Source organism: Scyliorhinus torazame, chromosome 12, assembly GCF_047496885.1.
Source record: "Scyliorhinus torazame isolate Kashiwa2021f chromosome 12, sScyTor2.1, whole genome shotgun sequence".
Taxonomy (NCBI): domain Eukaryota; kingdom Metazoa; phylum Chordata; class Chondrichthyes; order Carcharhiniformes; family Scyliorhinidae; genus Scyliorhinus; species Scyliorhinus torazame.
The window spans coordinates 153265114-153292011 of NC_092718.1; the positions used below are offsets into that span (position 1 = coordinate 153265114).

Here is a 26898-nt window from a genome sequence, read left to right on the forward strand (position 1 = left end):
AGGGAAGCGGGAGTATTCGTCCACTACATTAAGGAAATACGCGTTGCGGTCGGTGGAGGGGAGGGGCCCTTTGAAATCGAGACTGAGGCGTTCAAAGGGACGGGAAGCCTTAATCAGGTGCGCTCCATCTGGCCTGAAAAAATGCGGTTTGCATTCTGCGCAGATGTGGCAGTCTCTTGTGACTGTACGGACCTCCTCTAAGGAGTAGGGGAGATTGCGGGACTTGATGAAGTGGTAAAACCGAGTGACCCCCGGGTGGCAGAGGTCCTCGTGGAGGGCTTGGAGGCGGTCAATTTGTGCATTGGCACATGTCCCGCGGGATAGGGCATCAGACGGCTCGTTCAGCTTTCCGGGCCGGTACAAGATCTCATAGTTGAAGGTGGAGAGTTCGATCCTCCACCGCAAGATCTTGTCGTTCTTGATCTTGCCCCGCTGTGCATTATCGAACATGAAGGCAACCGACCATTGGTCAGTGAGGAGAGTGAATCTCCTGCCGGCCAGGTAATGCCTCCAATGTCGCACAGCCTCCACTATGGCTTGGGCTTCCTTTTCCACTGAGGAGTGGCGGATTTCTGAGGCGTGGAGGGTTCGGGAGAAAAAGGCCACGGGTCTGCCCGCTTGGTTAAGGGTAGCCGCGAGAGCTACGTCAGAGGCGTCGCTCTCGACCTGGAAGGGGAGGGACTCGTCGATGGCGCGCATCGTGGCCTTTGCGATGTCCGCTTTGATGCGGCTGAAAGCCTGGCAAGCCTCTGTCGACAGCGGGAAAGCCGTGGTCTGTATTAGGGGGCGGGCCTTGTCTGCGTACTGGGGGACCCACTGGGCGTAGTATGAAAAGAACCCCAGGCAGCGTTTCAGGGCTTTTGGGCAGTGCGGGAGGGGAAATTCCATGAGTGCGCGCATACGTTCGGGGTCGGGGCCTATTATCCCATTGCGCACTATGTAGCCCAGAATGGCTAGCCGATCGGTGCTAAAAACGCACTTGTCCTCATTGTACGTGAGGTTCAAGGCTTTGGCAGTCTGGAGGAATTTTTGGAGGTTGGCGTCGTGGTCCTGCTGATCGTGGCCGCAGATGGTTACATTGTCGAGGTACGGGAACGTGGCCCGTAACCCATGTTGATCAACCATTCGGTCCATTTCCCGTTGGAAGACCGAGACGCCGTTTGTGACGCCAAAAGGGACCCTTAGGAAGTGGTATAATCGCCCGTCTGCCTCGAAGGCTGTGTACTTGCGGTCACTTGGGCGGATGGGGAGCTGATGGTAGGCGGACTTGAGGTCCACGGTGGAGAAGACTTTATACTGGGCAATCCGATTGACCATGTCGGATATGCGGGGGAGAGGGTACGCGTCTAGTTGTGTGTACCTGTTGATGGTCTGGCTATAGTCAATGACCATCCTTTGTTTCTCCCCTGTCTTCACTACTACCACCTGCGCTCTCCAGGGACTATTGCTGGCCTGGATTATGCCCTCCTTTAGTAGCCGCTGGACTTCGGAGCGAATGAAGGTCCGGTCCTGGGCGCTGTACCGTCTGCTCCTAGTGGCGACGGGTTTGCAATCCGGGGTGAGGTTCGCAAACAAGGACGGGGGTTGCACCTTGAGGGTGGCGAGGCCGCAGATAGTGAGTGGGGGTATGGGGCCGCCGAATTTAAACGTAAGGCTCTGTAGGTTACATTGAAAATCTAAGCCCAGCAAGGTGGGGGCACAGAGTTGGGGAAGGACGTTAAGTTTGTAGTTTTTGAATTCCCTCCCCTGTACCGTTAGGGTAACTATGCAGAATCCCTGGATCTGTACGGAGTGGGATCCTGCGGCTAGGCAAATCTTTTGTGCGCTGGGGTAGGTAGTTAAGGAACAGCGTCTTACCGTGTCGGGATGTATAAAACTTTCCGTGCTCCCGGAGTCGACTAGGCATGGCGTCTCGTGGCCGTTAATTAGGACCGTTGTCGTCGTCGTCTGGAGAGTCCGGGGCCGAGCCTGATCGAGCGTAACCGAAGCGAGCCGTGGTTGTAGTAGTGGGGTGGGGTCCGTTGTTGCCGTCCAAGAGGACGTCGGGGATGGATAAAATGGCCGCCCCCATACCTCGCCCGTAGATGAGGGGTCACAAGATGGCGTCGGGGGTGGACAAAATGGCCGCCCCCATGCGTCGTACAGGTCGGGGGCGGTCCAAGATGGCGGGTCCCCTCCTCCCCTCGTGGTGGTCGGGACCCAAAATGGCGGCGTCTGCGGGTCGCACATTGAGTGCTGGGGGGTCTGGGGGGCGCTAGGACCGCGCGGAGTTCCCGGGCCGCGGGCGCTAGGACCGCGCGGAGTTCCTTTGGTGCGAGCTCCAGGGCCGCGGGCGCTAGGACCGCGCGGAGCTCCCTCGCTGGGGACCGGCAGGTCAGTGCGAGCGCTGGGACAGTGAGGAGGTCCCTCGCCGGGGACGGAGGTCGGGGTCCAGGTGAGTTGTATTGCCGGCGGGTCAGGCGTGGGGCGCGGGACGGGGGTGAGGGACCAGGTCGGCGGCGTTGGCGGGTCAGGCGTGGGGCGCGGGACGGGGGCGAGGGCCCAGGTCGGCGGCTCCGGCGGGTCAGGCGTGGTGCGCGGGACGGGGGTGAGGGCCCAGGTCGGCGGGTCAGGCGTGGGGCGCGGGACGGGGGTGAGGGACCAGGTCGGCGGCGTTGGCGGGTCAGGCGTGGGGCGCGGGACGGGGGCGAGGGACCAGGTCGGCGGGTCAGGCGTGGGGCGCGGGACGGGGGCGAGGGCCCAGGTCGGCGGGTCAGTCGTGGGGCCGCGAGCGCTGGCACCGCGCGGAGCTCCCTCGCCGGGGACAGCGGTGGTCGGGGTCAAGGTAGGTGGCGCCGGCGGGTCAGGCGTGGGGCGCGGGACGGGGGTGAGGGTGGCGTTCGGGATACGGAAAACCCCTTCCTCTCCGTGGAGAGTGTTGGCTGGCACCCAAATCGGGAGCGCCGGCGGCGGGTCATACATGGGCTGCGGGGAGGGGGGTTGGGGAGCGTTGGCGGCGTGCAGGGCTCCCAGTTCTCCCGGGGCCGCGGTGGTCGGGACCCAAAATGGCGGCGCCTGGGGGTCGCACATGGCGTGCTGGGGGGGTTGGGAGGCATAGACTGCCTGTAGGGCTCCCTGTTCTCCCGGGACGGCTGCGACCACGCGGGACCGGCACACCACCGCATATTCAGTTCTCTTTTGAAAGTTACTAATTAATCTGCTTCTACCACTCTTAAAGGCAGTGAGTTCCAGATCCCGACAACTCGCTGTGCAGAAGAATTTCTCCGAGTTTCCCTCCTGGATTTTGTGCTGATTATCTCAATCTAAGGCCTGTGGTTACTGACTCACCTGCCAATGGAAACAGTTTGTCTCAAAACAGCTGGCTGACTGGCCAGTCACTCTGTTTCCTCGAAGATGAGCGAGCAGTCCCTGATCTCTCCTTGTCTTGACTACTCTCATACTCCACTCTGCCTTGATCCATCTTATTGATGAGTTCACCTTTGTTTAAGTTTGGGCAAAGGATTTCCACCTGTGACGCCAACTTGTCTTTTTGCTCCTCGGGTGCTTTTATATTTGCTGCGCATTTCCAGCATTCTCTACTTTGCTGTCAGATCTCCAACATGTGAACTTTAATTGATATATTCTGTCTCATTTGTTTATGGATACGGCTCCCTGCTCCTCTGGAGGCAGCACTACGTTTGTGAGTAGTGGCAGTAATGAAAGGTGATAAAACGTATCCCAAACCTATTGTCACTGATAGCTTCTGATTCCAGTCGTCCCAGCAATGCTGTTGTATGAATATACGAGCATCTGGCTGCACTGTGGTCAAATATAAGCCCTGTCGCAACTATACCATGCAAAGTGTATGTTGTCTCCCTCTGCTGGATGGAAGCACAACAATAACTGTTATGTGATAAAAAGCTCTCCCATTTAACCCATGCAACACAAAGGGCAAGATCTTCCAGCTGTTCACATCGGCGGGATCTTCCAGCTCTGCCGACGGCACCCCCCCCGCCATGGGTTTCCCGGTGGCATGAGGTGGATTAAATGGGAAATCACATTGACAGCGGCGAGACTTGAAAATCCCGCCTCCAGCCAACATGCTGCCAAGAAACACGGCATGGGGAGGCCAGAAAATCTCACCCAAAGAGTTGAATTTTATAGCATGGGAGATAGGGGAGCTTGTCAAATTAGGCACCATGTTCACTGCTTATCCACACTTGCCTGTCCCCTTGGGCATTCTTCCTGCAGCAGGGTAGCCCATTCACCTTTGGGCCAGGTAAGGACCTTAAGTGGCCAATTGAAGTGACCTGGGTGAAGGGTGGTGCCTTCTGTCTGGACAACCCATCAGAAGCCCCATGCCAGCTTCCTTTACTCAATAAGGGAGAGAGACAAAGCAGGAAACTATGGGCCAGTTAGCGTAACATCTGTCAGAGGGAAAATGTTAAAGCATTATTAATGATGTTATAGCAGGGCACTTAGAAACATTCAAGGCAATCAGGCAGAGTCAACAATTTTGTGAAAGGGAAATAATGTTTGATTAATTTACAGGAGTTCTTTAAAGACGAACGCTGTGGATAAAGGGGAACAGGTAGATTTACTGTACTTAGATATCCAGAAGGTATTTGATAAGGTACCACATCAAAGGTTATTACCAAAAATAAAAGCTCATGGTGCAGAGTGTAACATATTAGCATGTAAAGAAGATTGGCTGGTTAACAGGAGTTTCGGCATAAATGGGTAATTTTCTGATTGATAGGATGTAATGAGTGGTTTGATACAGAGATCTTTACTGGGCTTCAACTTCTTACAATTTATAGAAACTACTTGGATGAAAGGATTGAAGGTATGGTTGCTATACTTGTTGATGACGCAGTGATAGAAATTAGGTTGTGACGAGGACTTGAGGCTACAAAGGGATATAGATGGTTAGGTCAGTGGGCAAAGATCTGGCAAATGGGGTATACTGTTGGAAAATGTAAAGATGACCACCTTGGTAGGAATATTAGAAAATGGTGAGAGATTGCAGAGCTCTCAAATGCAGAGGGATCTGGATGTTCTAGTGCATGAGTCATAAAAGACCAGTACGCAGGTACAGCGAGTAATTAGGAAAGCTAGTGTAGAATGTTGTGACTTTGTGGTGAACGTATTGCTGCGACAATTCACCTCTGTATTGTATTAAGTTGATGCCCTTGTGGGCTCCGCCTGGGCTCCGCCTCTTCGGGGGTGGCATATAGATCTGCAGCCTGTAGGCGGCACTCAGTACAGAGAAATCGCAGGCAGGCACAGATCTAGCTTATTAAAACCACTGTTCACTTCTACTAATCGTCTCGTGTGAATTGATGGTCGCATCAATTTAATAAGCTAAAATATCGCAATGGAAGCCGCCCTCAAACCTGATTGACTGGAACTCGACCCACAGGCAGCTGAAGCAAAAGGAATCTTTTCACACTGGCTCCGCTGCTTTGAGGCCTACCTAGCCGCCTCCTCCTCGCCCGCCGTCACCGAGGCACAAGTTGCACATGCCCGGGTGAGCCACAGAATCTCTGTACTAATCGAAGACGCGACTACATAGGCAGTCGCGACCCTGAAAAGACATTACGTGAGGCCGGTGAACGAAGTGTTCACACGGCATCTCCTCACCACACGTTGTCAACGCCCCAGGGAATCGCTGGAGGAATATCTACGTGACCTGAGGGTACTCGCTCGAAACTGCAACGACAAGGACGCCACGGCCTCACAGCCTCACTCGCCATCCGGGACACCTATGTGGCTGGAGTCCAGTCCAACTATGTCAGACAGCGCCTGCTCGAAAAGGGCGCCCTCAACCTAGAAGAGACGGTAACACTATCCACCTCATTAGAGGTAGCCTTCCAGAGCCTAAATGCTTTTCATTCCGATCACGCAATTTCCTCGTGGGCGGCGGAGGGTGTCCCAGGCCTGTGCCGCGTGGCTGCCCGCCCAACCCGGGGGGGTCGCCTTGCTATTTTTGCAGTCAGAACCAGCACCCCCGGCAGCGTTGCCCAGCTCGGAAGGCGACCTGCAGCGACTGTGGCAAGAAAGGACATTTTGCCAAAGTCTGCTTGGCCCGACCCAAAGTTCCAAAATCGCAGGCCCGACTCACAGGCCTGCAGACCGCGCTGCGTGCCTGCCGGTAACGCCCCTTCTGACACGTCATCCGCCTCGTGCTAGCAGTGGGGGCCGCCATCTATAACCCTACCCAACACGTGCGACTCATGGGGGCCGCCATCTTGGCCGCCATCTTCAACACCACCCAACACGTGAGACCGACAGGGGCCGCCATCTTGGCCGCCATCTTCAACGCAGCCCGACACGTGCGACCGATGGGGGCCACCATCTTGGGACCACCCCGCTACCACCGACCACGCCGGTAACCCGCAGCTTGGTGCTGTCACTCTCGACCAGTCATGGCCCAAGCACCTCAAGAACTCCATGATGACCGTCCGGGTTGTTGCTAACTTTTGCCTTAGTTTAATTGCTCTGTTTTATCACCTTTGCTCTTGAGTCGCCAGGTATCTTTATGATACCGCCACGTGGTTCAAGTCTGAGTAATGATCACTAATCCAATACACCGCTTAGTGAGATTTAAATCAAAGCACATTTATTGTACACAGTAATCACTACTCATGCATAAATTCTACGTCTAAGCTACTTCTTACAACTAACAGGCCTATACTTAACTTGGAACTGGCCCACCAGGTCAGGGAAACGAATGGCCTTTCGTTCGGGTTCTGAGCTTGCGGGATTCGAAGTTGGTACAGATTGGTAGCTAGGAGCGCCTATCTCGTAGCGAGCGTTGAAGTAAGACTTACTGGATATCAGTGGTGGCTGGACCGGTCACTGTCAAGGGTTGGTTCGCGTTGCTGAGAGACCCGGTCAAGAAGAGAATGAAGCACGATTTGAACTTGGGCTTGATTCTTATAGTCCCCAGGGGCTTCCCGCCTTTCGGGGCGGACCCTGTACCTGGTTCCAAGTGATTGGACTTTGTCACAATCACTTGGTTCGATTTTCTCCAATGCTGGAGCGGTTCTCTGATCGATGGGCGGTCTTGAGGTGGTCGTTCACCTCCCTTTGTGTAGGCTTCTGCTGGCGCCAAAGAGTCTGGTTTTGCTTTATGTGTCTAAATGTTGCTCATTGTTCCCGGGGATTGCTCATTAATATGCAGATGGCTGGTGTTTTGTTATGCTGATGGTTGCTGGTATCGATCTTGTCTGGCCTTTCCAGAGGTAAATACACACTCAACCTGCAGCTGCTCGTTTGTGTCCTGTTGGCTGACTTTCCCATCAGCCATTGCCGTTCGCCATTTTAAATCGGGAGTTAGCCATTCTAAATCGGGAGTTAGCCAATTTAACTGGCTACAGGGTCAATGGGCACGAAACGCCCTGTTTGTTTGACTCTGGGAGCACGGAGAGCTTCATCCATCCGGACACGGTAAGGTGCTGTTCCCTCCAGATTTCCCCCACATCCCAAACAATCTCCCTTGCATCCTGATCACATTCAGTGCAGATCCGGGGGTACTGTGTCGCCGATTTTAAACTCTATGTCCTCCCCAATCTCTGCGCTCCTCTCTTGTTAGGACTGGATTTCCAGTGCAACCTCAGAAGCCTGACCCTGAAGTTAAGCGGACCCCTACCCCCTCTCACTGTATGTAGCCTCGCGACCCTTAAGGTCGCCCCTCCCTCGCTCTTCGCGAACCTCACCTCCAAATGTAAACCCGTCGCCACCAGGAGCAGGCGGTTTAGTGCCCAGGACAGGACTTTTATCAAGTCGGAGGTCCAGCGGCTCTTGAGGGAGGGGATCATCGAGGCCAGTAATAGCTCCTGGAGAGCCCAAATGGTGGTCGTCAGGACTGGAGAAAAAAAACGGATGGTTGTAGACTACAGCCAGACCATAAATCGTTACACACAACTCGATGCGTAGCCCCTTCCCCGCATTGCGGACATGGTTAATCAGATTGCACACTACCGGGTTTTCTCCACGGTAGATCTGAAGTCCGTATACCACCTGTCATGATATTCAAACACACATCATAACACATGCATAATGATAGACAGACCAACGGACCAATTAGCACACATAACATGACAGCCAATCACAGACAAGAGCAGACACAGTATAAGACAAGAAACACGACACTTCCTGGGCAGTCCTTCTGGAGACAGCACAGGGCCAGGACCTCATTAGCAAGACACTCACACAGTCACAACGTGCTGAGTACCAAGTCAGATGTGTAAATAATTAGTTGGAATAAAACTGCGTTGTACCAATCGCAACCGTGTTGGTTCGTCTGTACCTCAGAGCACCCAACACCTCACCACCAGCTTCCGATCCGCCCGGAAGACCGGCACTACACTGCCTTTGAGGCAGACGGCCGCCTCTTCCACTTCCTCAGGGTCCCGTTTGGCATCACCAATGGGATCTCGGTATTCCAAAGAATGATGGACCGAATGGTTGACCAGTACGGGCTGCGGGCCACATTCCCGTACTTGGATAACGTCACCATCTGCGGCCATGATCAGCAGGACCACGACGCTAACCTTCAGAAGTTCCTCCAAACCGCCCAAGCCCTCAATCTCACCTACAACAAGGAGAAATGCGTTTTCTGCACAACCCGACTAGCCATCCTCGGCTATGTCGTGAAAACGGAGTCCTCGGCCCGACCCTGACCGCATGCGCCCCCTCCTGCAACTTCCCCTTCCCACTGCTCCAAGGCCCTGCAAAGATGCCTGTGGTTCATTTCACATTATGCCCAGTGGGTCCCCAACTATGCGGACAAAGCCCGCCCACTTATCAAAGCCACCATCTTTCCCCTGATGACTGAGGCCCGCCTGGCCTTCAGCTGCATCAGGGCAGACATTACCAAGGCCGCGATGCACGCGGTGGACGAGTTCATCCCCTTCCAGATGGAGAGCGACGCGTCGGATGTCGCCCTGGCCGCTACCCTTCACCAGGCAGGCAGTCCCATGGCCTTCTTTTCCCGTACCATCAACACATCCGAGATTCGACACTCCTCTGTCAAAAAGGAAGCTCAAGCCATTCTGGAAGCTGTGCGGCACCTACCACCTGGCCGGTAGGAGGTTCACCCTCGTCACCGACCAACGGTCGGTAGCCTTTATGTTCAACAACACACAGCGGGGCAAGATCAAGAATGATAAAATCTTGAGGTGGAGAATCAAACTCTCCACCTATAATTACGATATCGTGTATCGTCCTGGGAAGCTCAATGAGCCCCCAGATGCCCTGTCCCGCGGCACATGTGCCAGTGTGCAAGATGACCGACTTCGGGCCATCCACAATGACCTCTGTCACCCGGCTTCTCCACTTCATCTAGGCCCGCAACCTGCCCTACTCCACCGAGGAGGTCAGGGCCATGACCAGGGACAGCCAAGTCTGCGCGGAGTGCAAGCCGCACTTCTATCGACCAGACAAGGCCCACCTGGTGAAGGCATCCCGCCCCTTTGAGTGCCTCAGCGTCGATTTCAAAGGGCCCCTCCCCTCCACTGACCGCAACGTGTATTTTCTCTACATCGTTGATGAGTACTCCCGTTTCCCCTTTGCCATCCCATGCCCCGACATGACCACAGCCACTGTCATTAAGATCCTGCACAGTATCTTCACCCTGTTCGGTTCCCCCACTTACGTCCACAGTGACCAGGGCTCCTCGTTTATGAGCGATGAGCTGCGTCAGTACCTGCTCGGTAAGGGCACTGCCTCGAGCAGGACTACCAGCTATAAACCCCCGGGGAAACGGACAGGTGGAGAGGGAGAACGCGACGATATGGAAGGCCGTCTTTCTGGCCCTACGGTCTAGAAGTCTCCCCGTTTCCCGCTGGCAGGATGTCCTCCCCGACGCGCTGCACTCCATTCGGTCGCACAGCCACGAAAGAGAGCCCTCACAACCGTTTATTTGTCTTCCCCAGCAAATCCACCTCCAGGGTCTCGCTTCCATCCTGGCTGACAACACCTGGGCCTGTCCTCCTCCTGAAGCACACGAGGAGCCATAAGTCCGACCCCCAGATCAAGAGGGTCCAGCTCTTACATGCCAACCCTCAGTATGCCTACGTGGCGCACCACGACGGCCGACAAGATACAGTCTCCCTCCGGGATCTGGCACCCGCCGGTTCCCCAGCGACCATCACCTACCCCCCCCCCCCCCCACACCAAACACCGCCCCCGCCTCTACACGGCCTACACCCCCCCCCCTCCTCCCCATCGCCGACCCACCGTGATGAAGCTCCAGATGACACACTCACAGAGTCAACGAGCCCAACACCCATGCCCGCAGCAAAGCCGGAGCTGAGGCGATCACAGAGAACGATCAAGGCGCCGGACAGACTCGATCTGTGAGCCCACTTCACCCCCGCTGGACTTCAATTTTTTAACAGGGGGTGAATGTGGTGAACGTATTGCTGCTACAATTCACCATTGTATTGTATTATGTTGATGCCCTTGTGGGCTCCGCCTATGGCTCTGCCCCCTCGGGGAGGTATATAGATCTGCAGCCTGTAGGCGGCACTCAGTACAGAGCAGTTGCAGGCAGGCACAGATCTAGCTTATTAAAACCACTGTTCACTTCTACTAATCGTCTCGTGTGAATTGATGGTCGCATCAGGCTTATTGCGAAGTTAATTTAAACTAAAAGTAGGGAGGTTTTGCTTCACTTATACCGGATATTGGTGAAATCACATCTGAAGTACTGTGTAGATTATTGGTCTCCTTATTTAAGAAAGGATATAAACGTGTTGGAAGCCGTTCAGAGAAGTTTTACTCATCTAATGCCTGGAATGAGTGGGTTGTCTTATGAGGAGAGGTTGGACAGGCGAGGCATATATCCATTGGAGCTTACCAGAGTAAGAGGCAACTTGATTGAAAGATTCTGAGGGGCCTCGACAGGGTGGATGTGGAAAGGATGTTTCCTCTTGTGGGAGTATCTAGAACTAGGGATCATTGTTTAAAAATAAAGGATTGCCCATTTAAGACAGAGATGAAGAGAATTTATTTCTGTCAGAGGGTCATGAGTTTTTGGAACTCTCTTCCTCAAAAGGCACTGGGAGTAGAGTATTTTAATATTTTTAAGGCAGCGCTCATTGGATTTGTAATAAGCCAGGTGGGGTGAAAGGTTATTGGGGTAGGTGGAAATGCGGAGTTTAAGTACAATTAGATCAGTCATAACCTTATTGAATGTCGGAGCCAGGCTCGAGGAACTGAATGACCTGCTCCTATTCCTAATTCATATGTTCCCCCTTTCCCCATATTTCTCGTCCGCCCTGTCCAGTCCATCCCTGCACCCCACTCCCTCATTGGGGCCTGCCAGTCCTGGCGAGACCCCAGACTGAAATTGTTCTGGCTCCATTGACGACACACAGACCTAACAGTGGCCACTGCCCAGTGGCGCTGCTGGGATAAGAGAGCTGCCTATCATTAAAGGCCCAACAGTCATAAAGTGACTGCAGAGTGATCTGGCTAAATTCAGAGGGACCCGCCCTCCATTTTCTGGCTCTTTATAGGGGGCACGGCCTTCCAACACCCCTCTCTGAACTGTATAGTTAAATCCAAGATATAGAAATTTGTCTCTGGCACTAAACAGGCATTGTCAGAACATAGAATTTACAGGGCAGAGGAGGCCATTCGGCCCATCGAGTCTGCACCGGCCCTTGGAAAGAGAACCCTACTCAAGCCTATGCCTCCACCCTATCCCTGTAACCCAGTAACCCCACTTAAGGGCAATCTAGCATGGCCAATCCACCTAACCCACACATCTTTGGACTGTGGGAGGAAACCGGAGCACCCAAAGGAAAACCACGCAGACACGGGGAGAACGTGCAGACTCCACACAGACAGTGACACAAGCCAGGAATCGAACCTGGGACCCTGGAGTTGTGAAGCAACTGTGCTATATCTTGGATTGAACTATATAGTTCAGGGAGGTGCGGTGGAGGTCCTTGCCCCCCCGGATCAGCCAGCTATTATAATCAGTACCTAATTTTGAGTTTCAATGCAGACAATGGAATTAATCATCCAGCGTTGTGTATAACTACTGCCAATTCGATAATGACCATTTTGTGTCATTCCCCAAGGTGAATTTCTATCCCGATATGCCCTGTCAGCCTGCAGTTAATCAGGAGAAATTGCTCTACTCTGTGCCATTTAAAAAAAATAATTGCGTAAATTCATACTGGATGAAACTCTGTCACTCAACCCTGTCTCCCTTTTCCTGGAATCTTAGAGCACAGAAGGAGGCCATTCGTCCTATCCTACCGGAGCTGGCTCTTTGAAAGCATATTTTCTATTTTCCTTTTGAACGTTGCTCTTGAATCTATTTCCCCTATTCTTTCATTTTGGATGGTAACAACGTAGGGCCTAAAAAATAATCTCCTTATTTCGCAGATACATAAATACTATTCCTCTCTGGTTCTTTTGCATTTTCTGTTTCTTTTAAAACAATTCTGAAATTGTCCCTTTTTCATGAGCAACATGCCACAACATGCAATTGTGCAGGTATTTCAGCATGCAACTGGGGCAAGGAATATGTGGTGGCGCGGCAGAACCCACAGAGCAGCAATTGACTCGCCGAGCTGCGGAGCGCGAGCCCAAACTCGCAGAGCGGCGGTTGATTTGGTCGATTCGCAGAGCGACGGAGCGCGAGCCCAAACTCGCAGAGCGGCGGTTGATTTGGTCGATTCGCAGAGCGACGGAGCGCGAGCCCAAACTCGCAGAGCGGGGGTTGAGCACTGGCCAGTCAACACTCAGGGAGTCATGGAGTAGAATGGCATTCTTTGTCCTCCTTTGTATATAGTTAACTTTCGATAAACAAATTTGTTAACTTTCACATGCCGAGTAATTGTTGAGGCTCGCTGCTATTGCAGAATAACTCCCCTGAATGATGCCATTTGATATCTGTCACTTTTCACAATTAGCCTCAGAAACCTTGATAATTGCTTTGTTCTTTGTGCACAAACCAAAATGTTATGAGGGATTTGTTGGTAAAATTGAAAAAAGGTCTGAAAAAAAATAGATTGTTTCATCCTTAAAAAAAGAGGGTATCTTTAGTTCTATCAATTTCATCAATTCTAAATCCATGGAAAACTGACTTGGAAGGCTAATAAACCCAATATCGTAACTATGCCAGATTGCCAAGCACAGCACATACAGATTGTCCCTGGTTTATGATGTTAATTGAGCTCTGCACAATGAATGCAGTAATTCATTTAAACCTGCACGCTTGATCACCGCTGTTCTAAAAAATATTTTTAAAATTCCAGAATGGACACAAAATTATATTACCACAAAATCTCCCAATTAGTGACATTTCCAGTTCAATTATTCATGGCAGGATGGCAGTACTCCATATTCACCCATGTGCGAGTCCAAGCGCTGAATGTTAAAAGGCTGTTCGCCTGTGGTGGTATAACAGCCAAGTCCAACGCTCTCCTCTCCCATACTTTCCACCAGGAGTTTAATGGCAGAATGTGAGACCTCTTGCAGTCTTTAATTGCCTCTCACCAAACCAGGGGTAGTGAAGCCAACTGTTGCAATCCCCTCTCCTCCCAATCCTTGCTGCCCCTGGCTGAGATCATCCACCACAATACAGAGCAGAAATTGGAAAGAGTCCGAATGGCTTAGCTTCAACTTGGGAGTCCAACTTCCCATTAGGGCAGCAAATGCATTAATATTTATGGGCTGAAAGTACGAGATGATACGAGACGCAATGAGTTAGAGAAGGAGCTACAGGTGATTGGGGCCCTCTTTCATTCCTTCTTGTGTGGTCACTCATTCCCTCTTTCTTTATAACAGAGAAAGGGATGGCAAAGTCGGAGCAAGACATCATGACTCTGAGGCAGAGAGGCATCACCGCCGTTCAAGAAGCTATTCACCTATTAGGAAAAGAAGGCGGGACTCGCCTAGCTTTATGGAGCCCCGTCGAATTACAAGGTACACCAATGGGAGCCTTCAGTTTTTACTTCCAATGAGGATTTTCTTTTTAGGATTTTAGGCATGGAGTTAAGGAAGGAAGTATCAAAAGAGAAGAAATATTCACTGACTCTGTATTCATTTCAGCTATTCAGATGTATACCTATTTCTTCATATCGTGAGTACAGTGATATTTCAGCACAATTATATGGGATATTATAATGGATTTCCTGCATGTGAGACCTTTGAGCAACAATTTGGATATTTTATCCCTTCCTATTTATCCTAATTTGTAATCCTGATAATCTGAATACTCTTCTGCAGTATGTATATCAAGTGGGGTAGAATGAGAGATTTTTGAATTAGTTTGTGTATTTTAATATAATGATTAATGGTGCTTGTCATGGTCCTTCTCCTGATATCTGAACTTGAACATCTCATTTCAGTTTACTATTAGATTGCCTGCCTGAGAGGTCTACAAGCAGTGTGTGGTCCAAAATAAATAGAAGGACAAATTGGTTCTCTAAGCCTGATCTACTCCCCTTGCTGAAGTCATTGCTGGCAAGAAGCCCATGATCTTTGTATGTGTGTGCTTTTGCACTAGTCTTCAATGGCCCAGACTGGCCATCAGAGGTGACGCCATATGCTTGCTTCAGTGACCCCAGTAGCAGCCTGGTTTCTGTTATTTTGATGCCACTCTGGAAGGATGCAAAATTGTTTCCCTCAATGAGCTGAATGCCCATATTCCATTTTACAAAGGGTGGCAATATATCTGACAGGAAGTTGCCATCCTGCTCCTCCTGTATGCCATTTGGTAGCCAAGTAACAGTGGCATTGCAGTGAAATGTAGAGGCCATCCTGCCTATAAAGCTGGAAGAGATGCAGAGTCTGAATTGGGAAGGGTAGGAATGGATGAAAGACCCACAGGAAGGATCAAAAATGTGATTAGGCCTTGAAAACAAACCACAATATCACAGCTATGTATAATTCCCCAAGCAATCCATTTGCTGCAGTTATCAGTTTTGCTTTAACTCATCGTGTACAAGTCATGCAAGGTCTACCTCACCTCAGCAGCAAATGTCCATTAAAGGTCTTGAATATAACACAGTCTTCCTGTAATGGTCTCACTTTGAGCAGTGAATAGATATGTTAGAAATATTGCCTTGCAGTAGATTCCAGAAGTCAAAAATGATGATCTATTCAATAAAATACAACCAAGAGTCATCAGCAACACCACACACAACCAAATGACTGCTTCTTGGATTTGTGCAGTGAATGGAGTGTCGAGAAAGTAAACTTGTGTCTAATCTAATAGAAAGATTTCGCAGCGTTGTTGGAGTATATGATCAGACTAGTCTGTTCCAGGGACTACTGGAAAGGGAGGACAGTAGAATTTGCAGGTCCTCATCTTTGGACTGAATATGTGGGGCTTTACAGAACAGGTCACGACGCAGATTAAGTCACTCCTGAGCCAGAAGTTGAGAAGTACCTTTGGAGAAAATCAGATCACCCTCTATGTTTAAAAGGTTTAACCTACTCAGTTCCTGCTGCTGGATGAATGGATCAATGCAGGTTTAATCTGAAAAACATCTGTTGATCTATGGCATACTAGCCCTACAGCTCTGTAACATCATTGTAATTAAGCATTCTGTTCAGTTGATGCAATTTAATTCCCCCCAATAAATTTGAGTTCTACCAAAACGGTGCTGTCCATATCCTTTTTATTTATTTATTTAATTTAATTTAAAGTATCTAATTCTTTTCTTTTTCCAATTAAGGGGCAATTTAGCCACATCTTTGGGTTGTGGGTGTGACGCCCACGCACACATGGGGAGAATGTGCAAACTCCACACGGACAGTGACCTGGGGCCAGGTTCGAACCCAGGTCCTCGGCGCTGTGAGGCAGCAGTGCTCACCACTGTGCCACCGTGCTGCCCTGCTGTCCTTATCCTAACCCTCGTGCTACAAATTGCAATTTTATGGGATCCCAGGACCCCAGCACTGGACGGTGTGCAGAGGAGATTCATCCCAGAGCTGAAGGGGTTGGATTACAAGGAGAGGTTGAGTAGACTGGGACTGTACTCGTTGGAATTTAAAAGGATGAGGGGGGGATCTTATAGAAACATATAAAATTATGAAGGGAATAGATAGGATAGATGCGGGTAGGTTGTTTCCACTGGCGGGTGAAAGCAGAACTAGGGGGCATAGCCTCAAAATAAGGGGAAGTAGATTTAGGACTGAGTTTAGGAGGAACTTCTTCACCCAAAGGGTTGTGAATCTATGGAATTCCTTGCCCAGTGAAGCAGTAGAGGCTCCTTCATTAAATGTTTTTAAGGTAAAGATAGATAGTTTTTTGAAGAATAAAGGGATTAAGGGTTATGGTGTTCGGGCCGGAAAGTGGAGCTGAGTCCACAAAAGATCAGCCATGATCTCATTGATTGGCGGAGCAGGCTCGAGGGGCCAGATGGCCTACTCCTGCTTCTAGTTCTTATGTTCTTATGTCTGTGAATAAGAGTGGCTGGATTAAAGATCTCCATCTTGGCTCCCGATTAGGGAGGAGATTGAGGAACAAAAACTAGGTCAGGATGAGGGGATGGGGGGGGTGGGAGGGGAGGGGGGTGCGGAGAGCAGAGAATCAATACTTTCCGATCCAATCCGAACATTTTCTTACCAACCTTTCACCTTTCTAGGTAGTAGTATGGTTGACTAAACTGTTTGTATTCATGGTCGACATTCATACAATAGACAAGTTACCAGAGGGCAGCTGTAGGAATGGCTCAGTACCCGGCATGAATCACTGGTTATGGTATTACAAATTGGCATTTATATCGTGCCTTTAATGTAGTAAAACTTTCCCAATGCTCTTCGAGCAACAGAAAATGATGTCAGGGTGAGTGACTAAAAGCTTGGTCAAAGTGTTAGATTTGAGGGAACCGTATAAATGAGGAGAAGTAAAAAGCTATTGCGGTTTAGGGAGCAATTCCAAAGCAGATGACCTGGGCAAATGTAGGCACAGTCACAAATGGTCAAGCGAGGAAAGCAGGGATGTCTAAGGTCCTGGAATTGGAGCAGCACAGAGATCTTGGAGGATTAAGTTTGGAGCTGGTTGAAAAGTTGGAGAAGGGCAAACTCATGGAGCCAAATGGATGAGAATTTCAAATCCTAGGTGTTGGTGAGCAAGTAGAGCGATGATGGATAAATTGGGCTCGGTGCGAGTTGTTTAGAAGGTTTACTAGACTGATACTTAGAATGGACAGTTGTCTTGTGAGGAAAAGTTGGACGGGCAAGGCTAATATCTGCTGGGGTTTAGAAGAGTAAGGGATGACTTGATTGAAACCTATAAGATCCTGAGGGGTCTCGACAGGATGGACGTGGAGAGGATATATTCTCTTGTGGGAGAATCAAGAACTAGGAGTTATTGTTTAAAAACCAGGGGTTGTCATTTAAGACAGAGTTGAGAAGATTTTTTTTTATTCATAGGATAATGTGTCTTTGGAACTTTCTTCCTCAAAAGGCAGTGAAAATGGGGTCTGACAATTATTTAAGGCAGAGCTAGATAAGGCAGGGCAGTACGGTAGCACAGGTGGATAGCACTGTGGCTTCACAGCGCCAGGGTCCCAGGTTCGATTCCCCGCTGGGTCACTGTCTGTGCGGAGTCTGCACGTTCTCCACGTGTCTGCGTGAGTTTCCTCCGGGTGCTCCGGTTTCCTCCCACAGTCCAAAGACGTGCAGGTTAGGTGGATTGGCCATGATAAATTGCCCTTAGTGACCAAAAAGGTGAGGAGGGGTTATTGGGTTACGGGGATAGGATGGAAATGAGGGCTTAAGTGGGTCGATGCAGACTCGATGGGCCGAATGGCCTCCTTCTGTACAGTATGTTCTATGTCTGTGTCTATGTCTAGATAGATTGTTGGTAAGCAAGGAAGTGAAAGGTTCCCGGAGGTGGGCAGGAATGTGGACTTGAAGCACAATCAGATCAGCCATGATCTTATTGAAAGGCAGAGCAGGCTTAAGGAGCCATGTGGTCTATGCATCCCAACGCATATGATCATATGTATGTATGTATGTAGTCCACAAACAGCAGGGTTTTGGATGACCTGTTGAAAGTCTGTCTCAAATCTCTTGTTTGAATTAAAATATCAGGTCCTAAATAGAATGGCAATCAGTTAAGGATAAAATAAAGATTTGAGACAATTGAAAGATTGTACTGTAAAACTTTGCAAATGGAAGACTTAGCTCAAAGCCTCCTTCCTTGATTCAATGGTGGTTATAATTTGTACTCTTATGTGCAACCAAGTACATTGCATAGGCCAACCAAGGGTTAACTTATTGAGTGTGTAAGAGACATTAGAATGTGTGCCATTGGCTGAAGAGACTTCCTCTGTTTTAAGAACAGAATGCAGATCAATTCCCTGCACATACATTGGACCTTGCTATCAGATCACCAACCCGTATTTTGTCCACAGTTGATTCCAACTCATTCTTTGAGAACTGGCATTTTGATATCAAAATGTGCAGAAAAAGCCAGCGTGCGCTGGTTTATTGATACAATCTATAATTTAATTCGATCTTGGAGAGTGTGCAGATTGTAGCCCCTTCCCCGACACAGATGACAGCCCAAAAACAAATGTGAAGTTGGCGCTAAATCAGATTTTCATCTTATAATTAAGGAGACAACATTAATTTAACTTGGATCAGGCCCAGCTCCACCCTGGTGGTCCTTTTCTTTCACAGACTGGCTGTCAGTTAAGGCTACTCACAACCTGGCAAACCAACAAATTGATATGCCCATCTGCACATCCCAAAGAATAGCAAGGATCTCTTTGAGTAATACAGGCTGCTGTCAATTTGGTACATGTTTGCAAAAATGAAAGCTGGCTTGTTGAGTATGGTGCAGCCATTCAATGACTCCAGTTCCCATTACCCACATCCTTGAGCTTAAACTACCCACATTAACTGCATTAAAAGTACAAGGGGTTAAAAAAAAACATTCAATAATTGATTCTGGAAGTTAAATGCAAAGAAAGATGAAAGGTTGTTTCTTGCAGTTTAACAAAAATAGAATCTACTCAGACAATACACAGAAGTGGAGGCATTGCAAGAGCTTTGGGGCAAAGACTAAAGCCTGTGGTTTAACCTAAGTTAAAGCTGGTCAGTGGACCCCTGACTTAATACAAACAGCTACACAACCGCAGTGACTGTATCTAAAGCCCTCTTTGGGACATCTGGAGGATCAGATCAGGCACTCATGGCTGAGGGTCATTGGTGAACACTGATGTCACTGATGTGTCAATCAATGAAATGGAAATGGAGTAAATAGTCACGCTAGCTGCCCCTGATACTGGTAAATATATCTGAATTATGCTCTGTTTGTACCTTTGAGATGCCAATAGTTTTATCATCAAGGATTTGAGGCACTTGTGAAGCTGGTACTCACCTGACATTGATATTCTCCACATGTATATGATATGAGTTCTTTGAGCAATTGATTAAATTTCAGGCACTGAAATGCCTTTCATAGTGCCTTACTCCAAATTGCATGAATTTGTTTCAGATTGTTTTGTGTCTCTCATTTTTCCCTCCCATTTGAAGGTTTGCTGAAGATTACGCAAGTCGGTGGTGATTACCTGGGTAACCACTGCACTGCATTGGACTGACGCTGTCCCACCTTGAACCCGGTGTTGTGAGGCCGTTAAAGAAGAGCACCCCATCTCTGTACGGCCAACATTTCTCTCTCTCTCTCTCCCTATTGAATCACATTGGTAGTAGTTTAATACAGCACAGGCCTCTCTGGTGATGGAGCTTGTTTATCTAATCTGCTGTGCAAAATGTATGGATTACACTCATAATTCAGCTGATGTCGTGGTATTTGATTCCAATACTGCTCGCTATTTTCTGGCTTCTGTTCCTGTCCATTTTGCCCACAGTTTCCCACAATCTTTTCCATTTCTTCCAAATCAAGTGTGTTTCTTGGATAAACTATAAACAAACATGATAAAGCATTGGGTTCGTTTGGCAAAATGCTGACCCTACATTAGTTCATTCAAACAAATTCTTCAAATTGCCACTGGAGCCTTACTTGGTAGTGAAAAGCAAGAGGTGAACACACCAACCTCTCATAGAATCATAGAATTTACAGTGCAGAAGGAGGCCATTCGGCCCATCGAGTCTGCACCAGCTCTTGGAAAGAGCACCCTACCCAAGGTCAACACCTCCACCCTATCCCCACAACCCAGTAACCCCACCCAACACTAAGGCCAATTTTGGACACCAAGGGCAATTTATCATGGCCAATCCACCTAACCTGCACATCTTTGGACTGTGGGAGGAAACCGGAGCACCCGGAGGAAACCCACGCAGACACGGGGAGGATATGCAGACTCCGCACAGACAGTGACCCAAGCCGGTATCGAACCTGGGACCCTGGAGCTGTGAAGCAATTGTGCTATCCACAATGCTACCGTGCTGCCCTACTGCATAATCTCTAAACATTAAATGCAGCCCAGTGACAGTCTCTGTCTATTGGCTATAAGTGCTGTGTGTAAATGAGGTTGGGCAGTATCAGCCCGGTTCTCACAGCACAAAATCAGCAATCTCGCCTGAAAGAGCACAAGAGCAATGCTGAGTAGGGCTCATTCCTCAGGCAATTTATTCACAGACATAGCACAGAAAGAGGCCCTTCGGCCCATCGTGTCTGCACTGACCATCAAGCCCCGGTCTATTCTAATCCCATTTTTCAGCACTTGGTCCACAGCCTTGTATGCCATGGAGCTCCAAGTGCTCATCTAAATGCTTCCTAAATGTTGTGAGGGTTCCTCCCTCTACCACCCTTTCAGGCAGTGAGTTCCAGGTTCTGAACATCCTCTGCAGGAAAATGATTTTCATCAAATCCCTTGTAAATCTACTGCCCCTTACCTTAAATCTATGCCCCCTAGTTATTGACCTCTCCACTAAGGAGAAAAGTTTCTTCCTATCTATTCTATCGATGTCCCTCATAACTTTGTATGCCTCAATCAGGTCCCTCCTCAACCTTCTCTGTTCTAAGGAGAACAACCCAAGCCTAACCAGCCTCGCTTCAGAGCTGAAACGCTCCAGCAAAGGCCTGAGTGAATTTCCTCTGCACCCTTTCTCGTGCAATCACTTCCTTCCTATAGTGTGGCAGCCAGAACTGTGCACAGTACTCTAGCTGTGGCCTAATGAACATTTTATACAGCTCGATCATAACCTCCTTCTTCTTGTATTTTGTGCCTCGGCTAATACAGGCAGGTATCCCTTATGCCTTCTTGGCCGCTTCACCTACTTGTCCTGCTGCCTTCAAGAATCTTTGGACAAGCACCCCAAGGTCCTTCTGGTCCTCTGTACTTCCTAACATCCTACCGTTCATTATGTATGCCCTTGAATTATTAGTCCTCCCAAAGTGTTGGGCAAGAGTAAAGAGAACTCTGCTGTATAAGTAACTGTGCTCTAAGTAATCCAGAATTGTTTGATCCTTGTCACCAGGTACCCAACATAGGAAAGGGATATTCTACTCCCCCCCCCCCCCCCCCCACCCTCCCCAGTCAGCAGAGCATATAATTTTGCAAGGTATTGAACAGGCATCCAACTCAAACTCACCCAATTCCCACCCCATGTTTCAGCTTCACTGGGATATTTATTTGATTTGTCCATATTTGTGGAATGTAGGAATTCATGTATTGTAAAAATTAAGGGCAGTATGTGGAACAAAGCCCATCCCACAAGGACATCATCTGAGTCTGGTGCAGATCTAGCATTGTGTAAAAAATGAATTATTGCTTCTTTGCTAACAGCAACCTACAGCAAACAAAACAGCCAACTAACAGATTGTGGTCTTGCACTTTGGGACTGCAAGTTGAAGAAGGACTGCTCACTGGTGAATATGCAATCAGATTCTTTAGAACTCAACATTGAAAACATAGACAAAAATAATCCTGCTGCATTTTACTGATCATTTTACTGATCTTATCTTCCGCACACTTGTTTCAAGCAAGAGGGTATTTTCTCTGTCTCATATGAAGTACTCCATTACCATCTTGTACTTCTAGCAAAGTTAAAGGATCAACAAATGCTGAAGACCCAGCTCATATTTAGTAGCAGCCCACCTGATATATAATTTTAAAGATGCCTTGCTGTACTATACTGCCAGTGTCAGAATGTTAGTAAGGCTTCTGTTTGAACTGTAGACTAAAATTAATAATACAACTGCTGTGAGCAGGGCTTCTAAGCTGTAGGTTTGTACATCATGGTTTAGTTGCTGTTCTCATTGCAGAAGGTATATTGGGATATCCCAGTCAGGTTTGTCCTTCCAATGTGACAGACAGACATCCCTGTTAACTTGGTAAGTCACTGGAATTGTCCACCATTCCCAATGAGCAGACCTTAATTTTCTTGTCTAATCTAACATGTATACTAACCAACATTCTATTCTATTCACCTCTTATAGACCTGGAGTTCATGACCTTTCAGAAGGACATAACAGGCTCACAACTAATCATTTTCTTGGCTTGGAAGTTGAAGCAATGACAAACTTAACCTACGTTTTGTTCAATACTAAGAAATAGCTTTTAATTAGCTCCTCTCTCACAGTGGTGCAATGTTTCAGTGTTCTCCATACAGGGTTAAGACAGAACTCATTCCTCAATTGCTTACAGATAGATGTCAGTATTTTTGATTGGAGTAATTACCAGGGTGCTGTATGAATGTTAATCTTCTTGCCTTTGTGAATTTGCGATGAATTTTCACAAAACACCTATTTCCCTTTCAAGAAGAGGGTTGCTGGTTCTGAAAGGTGGGTTGAGGAATGGCAAGTTACCATGGCAAAACACATTGTGGAGAACACTGGCTCTAATCTGATGTACGCTGCAGTTTATCCTTGTCTCGCTATATTTATGCAAATCTATTTCTGATAATTTGTTGACTCTGCCTGGTTTGGAAAACCATCCAGCATAAGGTTTTGTGAAACTGATGATAGGGCTCATGAAATCATTTTTCAGATTCAATTCCTTCGCGTTAAAGGAATTCTTAAACCAATCGTGATTTTAGTCACACTGTATCTGTGCAAACGTTATTATCTTCACTAATGATGCATTTCGAATCAATTCAATTATTTAATGTTGTTTTACATAAACCGAGTGTAAGTTTTTGGGAGGCTTTTTAACTGCGCTCCCATTACGCACTGGAGTTTAAACCATGTTTCAAAATACAATCTAGTCTTTTGGTGAGTCTGACGTGAGCTAGCTAATAGTTTGAAAACAGGGTCTGCCCCCTGCCCCATCTAAAACTGATCAAAGGTTTAAATATGAAAATATTCTTTATATGCGGCCCCCTTCACTGATTTTAGACATTGCACTAAGAACAATTTTTTTTCCAGTTTTCTCCCACTCTCTCTGGTAAGTGATGGCTTACACTGGGCATTGATTCCATAGATACCAACAGGGCTCTGTGTCAGATAGTTGGAAGTCTGAAATAAAAACAAAATGCTGGAACCACACAGCAAGTCTGGCAGCTGTGTGTCAAGGTCGATGACCTTGCGACAGGATAGGAAAAAAAAATTAGAAATGTTATAAGTTTTAATTAGGTCAAATGGGGGAAAGGGAGAATAAACGTAGAACATAGAACATTACAGCGCAGTACAGGCCCTTCAGCCCTCGATGTTGCGCTGACCCGTGAAACCACTCTAAAGCCCATCTACACTATTCCCTTATCGTCCATATGTCTATCCAATGACCATTTGAATACCCTTAGTGTTGGCGAGTCCACTACTGTTGCAGGCAGGGCATTCCACACCCTTACTACTCTCTGAGTAAAGAACTTACCTCTGACGTCTGCCTTGTATCTATCTCCCCTCAATTTAGAGCTATGTCCCCTCGTGCTAGACATCAACATCCGAGGAAAAAGGCTCTCACTGTCCACCCTATCCAATCCTCTGAACTAAGGAAAGTCTGTGATGGGGCAGAAGGCAGGAGAAGTTAAATGACAAAAGAGTAGCTGAAGCAGAGCTTTTGGGGAATGGCAATGCGACATCAATTACTTTCCATCCATCAAAGAAGTAGGATTTTTAAATTATTGCATAATGCATCAGAAAATGAAGTTGTCCATGCCTGCATGCAGCCAGACCTGGACAGCATTCAGCCTTGGACTGATAAGTGGCAAGCGACAGTCGTGACACAGAAGTGCTGAGCAATGACCATCTCCCATCAGGTACAGTCTCAATTACCTCACCTTGATAGCCAGTGGCATTACCATCAACATCCTGAGGGGGGAACGATTTACCAGAGGCGCAACAGGACTTGTAATATGCTGTGGAGATAAGAGCAGGTCAAAGGCTGAGAATTCTGTGGCAAGTGAATCACATTTTAATTTCCCCAGATCGTTCCTGCATCCACAATCACTGTAGATGTACTTACCACCACATTGACTGCAGTAGTTCAAGAAGACAGCTCACCACCACCCTCACGCACAATTAGGAGTGGGCAGTAAATGCCAGCCTAGCCAGTGAAACCCACATCCCACAAAAGAATAAAAAAGTGTAAGGGCAGCACGGTGGCACAGTGGTTAGCACTGTTGCCTCACGGCACCGAGGTCCCAGGTTCGATCCCGGCTCTGGGTCACTGTCCATGTGGTGTTTGCATATTCTCCCCGTGTTTGCTTGGATTTTGCCCCCACAACCCAAAGATGTGCAGGGTAGGTGGATTGGCCGCGCTAAACTGCCCCTTAATTGGAAAAAATGAATTGGGCGCTCTAAATTTATAAAAACAAAAGAATAAAAAAGTGTAATGGAATATTCTTTGTCATGATAGTACACCAGTATATCATGGTGCAGATACACACACACTGATGGACACACAGCAAGACCAATCAATACACACAACACCGCAGCTAATCACCAGTTAGAGCACACTCATTATAAAGACAGGGGGCATCAGAGTTCCCGCTCATTCGGGATGCAGCCTCCTACAAGGACAGAACTTACAGTTTACAACACAGGTCCTCACCATGTGCTGAGTGCATAGACTGGTTCGGACAGGCATAGGTCTTTAGTTTAATCTAACATTGTGTTAACCCACAGTGAAAGTATGTTCAACAGTTTCTAACTTAATAAAATAGTGTTGCACTATTTTAAGTGTTGGTGGCCTATATGTGTTCCACGGATCCAGAGCACCCAACACATCATGATACCAGGAGTTGAGGGATATTAGAACTTCTTACCTACCTGCAAGTGATCTGCCTTCCACCAGCATACAGTCATCCTGCAAAATGGACAGCGTCCGCCCGCCGTCGCCGCTCCGCATCACCGGTAACCTGGGGGCCAACTGGAAGATATTCAAACAACGCTTCCAGCTCTACCTTGAAGCCACAGACCGGAAAGATGCCTCAGACACCATGAAGATCGCTCTCTTCCTCTCCACGGCCGGGGAACATGCCATCCACATTTTCAATTCTCTCACCTTTGCTGATGATGAAGATAAATCAAAGTTCAAGACGGTCCTCCTTAAGTTTGACACTCACTGCAACATGGAGGTGAATGAAAGTTTTGAGCTCTATGTATTCCAACAGCGTTTACAGGGTAAGGATGAACTTTTCCAGTCCTTTTTCACCCACCTCCGCATCCTTGCGCAGTCCTGTAATTACGGGCCCACCTCCGACTCCATGGTACACGACCAGATTGTTTTTGGTGTTCAGTCGGACCCCCTACGCCAGCAGCTCCTCAAGGTAAAGCAGCTCACCCTAGCGATTGCCATCGAGACCTGCGTGCTACATGAACACGCCACTAGTCGGTATTCCCACATCCAAGTGGCTGAAACGGCGTGGCAAGGTCCCCACGAGGCAGAACGGGTCCAAGCAATCGAGCAACTCCAGGGCCTCCGCCTGGATGAGGAAGGCCATTTCGCAGGCTTTTCGCAGACTCCTGCGCTTGTGCGCACCGAACGAGGGGACGGCGACGGCGACAAACTTACTGCGCAGGCGCACCACGTATGGCCGCACCACGTATGCGCGGTGGCGCAGCGAACGTACTGACGCTACAACGTGCAGCAACTGTGGCTCCGCCCACTTAAAGCGGCAATGCCCTGCCAACTCCCGACAATGCCTGAAATGTGGCAAACCTGGACACTCTGCTGCTTTATGCAGATCAGCTCGGCTTGCCAATTCGTATCGCTCCGGCCAGACTCGCAGGAATGTCCGGGCCATTCAACCCACGGTCACCGAGTCCGATGCGGACCTACTGCCCGATATTGACACCGAGGACCCGAAGACACCTTTTTGAACCGGTATCATTACAAAAAACAGGGTGTCCCCGAAGCAAAGAATCCAGCCTCTCGGTATACAGCATCGATCCGGACGATGAGTGGTATGCCACCCTTACGGTCAACCGGTCCCAAATACGATTCCGCCTGGACACTGGTGCCTCCGCCAATCTCATTGCGCGGTCTGACCTCCAAAGCCTTTGTGTCAAACCAGCCATCCTCCCATTAGCCTGCCAGTTATTAAATTATAATGGCAATGCCATTGCTGCCAGCGGTTCGTGTCAGCTCGAAGTGATGCACAAGTCACGCAAAGCCATCCTTCCCTTTGAAATCGTGGGCTCCTCGAAAGCCTCCCTGCTTGGAGTGCAGGCATGCAAGCTGTTGAACCTAGTTCAGAGAGTTCACTTTCTCTCTCCTGCTGACCGTCTGCCTTTCAGGACACCGACTTCAGGGCGCAGCTCGACGCCATTATCAACCAGTACCACAAAGTCTTCGAGGGCATGGGCATGCTCCCGTACACCTACAAGATTTTATTAAAACCGAATGCCATGCCTGTGGTGCACGCACCGCGCAGGGTCCCAGCGCCCCTTAAGGACCGCCTCCGCCTCAAGCAGCAGCTGCAGGACCTCCAGGACCAAGGACTGATTTACAAAGTCACGGAACCGACCGACTGGGTCAGTTCCATGGTATGTGTAAAAAAGCCTTCCGACGAATTGAGAATTTG

General features: G+C 48.7%; 1 protein-coding gene across 7 annotated transcripts in view; it reads left to right on the plus strand.

The window, feature by feature from the left end:
- The window catches only part of srrm3 (serine/arginine repetitive matrix 3), a 524769-nt gene that overhangs the window by 488172 nt on the left and 9699 nt on the right, over positions 1-26898 (plus strand). For all 7 annotated transcript variants that reach the window (XM_072469198.1, XM_072469202.1, XM_072469199.1 and 4 more), the window contains one exon: positions 13795-13932. In XM_072469198.1, coding sequence (XP_072325299.1) covers positions 13795-13932 — 138 coding nt within the window. The remainder of the gene's footprint in view (positions 1-13794; positions 13933-26898) is intronic.